Source organism: Tilletiopsis washingtonensis (genome assembly GCF_003144115.1).
Source record: "Tilletiopsis washingtonensis strain MCA 4186 unplaced genomic scaffold FA09scaffold_6, whole genome shotgun sequence".
Classification (NCBI taxonomy): Eukaryota; Fungi; Basidiomycota; class Exobasidiomycetes; order Entylomatales; genus Tilletiopsis; species Tilletiopsis washingtonensis.
In genome coordinates this window covers 192,007-193,757 of record NW_020312003.1, presented here as the reverse complement: position 1 = coordinate 193,757, position 1,751 = coordinate 192,007, and the positions used below count along the sequence as shown (strand labels likewise).

General features: G+C 64.1%; 1 protein-coding gene across 1 annotated transcript; it reads right to left on the bottom strand.

Moving 5' to 3' along the window:
- Positions 1-27: 27 nt before the first annotated feature.
- On the bottom strand, positions 28-1,146 carry FA09DRAFT_337452 (hypothetical protein; the record flags this gene model as incomplete). The annotated part of the gene is made up of 3 exons (XM_025743996.1): positions 28-144; positions 446-647; positions 1,093-1,146. Coding segments are annotated over 3 exons (373 nt in total), but the record flags the coding sequence as incomplete, so codon positions are not given.
- Between the last annotated feature and the right edge of the window lie 605 nt (positions 1,147-1,751).

The window sequence follows — 1,751 nt, the reverse complement described above, 5'->3', positions numbered from 1 at the left end:
CCCCCCCGCCCCCCGCTCTTGACTCACCAGCGCTCTGTTTCCCATCAATCCTCTTGCCCATCGCGTCGATGCGGTTGCGCGAGACCTCGGCATGCACGTCATCCTGATGCTCGCCCGAAATGTCCATGATGTCGAGCGAGAGCACTGTGCGAGAGAGAGAGAGAGGCGATCGAGGGGGGTCAGCGAAAGACGGGCCTTTCTTTTTGGCCGGAGCTCTGAAGCGACATGAGCGCGGGGCTACGGCAACCTGAAGCAAAGTGTGGGTATGCCGTAGAGAGGGAGGGCCAAAAGCTAGCTTTTGAGCTCACACAGAGAGCGGGATGCGAGCACCGTCGCTTCAGCAGCGACTGGCGCTGTCTCAGTAGGGCGTAGCTTTGCAAACGGCAATGCCCTCCTCGTGCCCTCGATCCTCGCCGTTCTCTCTTCCGCAGCAAAGAAAACTCACGATAGCAAGGCACCCGGGGGAAAGTAACGTCGATCTTCACCGCCAGCTTCTCGCCTCTGCTGCGGTCTACCTCAAGCGCCACGTCCTCTGCGATGCGGCGGTACGAGGCAAACTCGGCCAGCGTGAGCGTGAGGATGAGAAAGAGCGAGGCGAGCGAGAGCAGGGCACCCGAGGTGGTGCGGACCCTGTAGGGGTCGAGAGTCTGAGAACACGGGGGTCAGCGATGCGGATGCGGAGGAGAGAGAGAGAGAGAGAGAAGTGCAGAAGAAGGCACAAGGCCTGGCAGCTTGAGGTCGAGGGCGCAGCGTGTGCTCGAGACCATGTAGAGAGCACTGTGCGCCCTTGCCAGGCAGCTGCTGGCTCCGCTCGCGTGCTGAACGTAACCAGCAGGACGCACAACTCTTGCTGCATCTCTTTTCGTCACATTCGCTTCTCTGTGAAGCGGCCTTGCCCGAAGCGGCAGCTCAAGCGCCCGCCGCCCCCCATCGCACTCCGCTCCCCCTCGCCCGCGCACCTTGGCCCTCCTCTTCCCAAAGCCCTCAAGCTCGCCCAAGCTCCAAGCTGCGAGCGGGCCTGCATGTGCAGTGCCCTCGCAGGCCCTACATCCGTACCCCTTCACAGCGCGAGCGACAGACGGCCAAACGCACCTTGCCGAATGCATCCAGGCCGCGCAGGGAGGCAAAGGCGCCATTCTTGCCCATCTTTGGCCTTTCTTTCCCCTCTCTCTCTCTCTCTCTGTAGCGCAGGCGCAAGGGTCTGAGTGCCTAGGCTAGGACGTGATGGGGCGCTGAAGACGCGGTATAGAAGAGCAGTGCCGAGGCGCGTTGTGGGAGGAGAATGTCGGGGCGTGAGGACGTGAGAAGGAGGAGAGGGGCACGAAGCAAGCAAGCGATGGCCGTGCGCCGCGCCGCCGCGCATCTCGCCGCGCTCCCCGCGCGCGCGCGCGCCGCGGGGCAAGGCAGCGGCACGCCTGCTGCTGGCCGGCGCGCGTGCTGGTGCTTCTCGCGCGCGCTTGTGCTCCGCCCTCGCTCGCTCTCCGCTCCTCAAGCACCGACCAACGGTGTGATTCAAGGCTCTTCTTGAGGCGCCAGAGTGACACTCATGAGGCTGAGCACCAATGCATTACAGGCGTCGGCGCTTCATCCCTGCCGCTGTCGTCGCGCGCGGCACGGCAAGCAGAGCGTGGGGGCACTTTGAGGAGAGGGGCGCGGGGGGCGTCGATCGCGCTTGCTCTGCGGTTTGCCTCTCTCACACAGCCAGCCCACGGGAGAGAGCACCTGCAGCGTGCCGCATGTGCTTCTTCTCC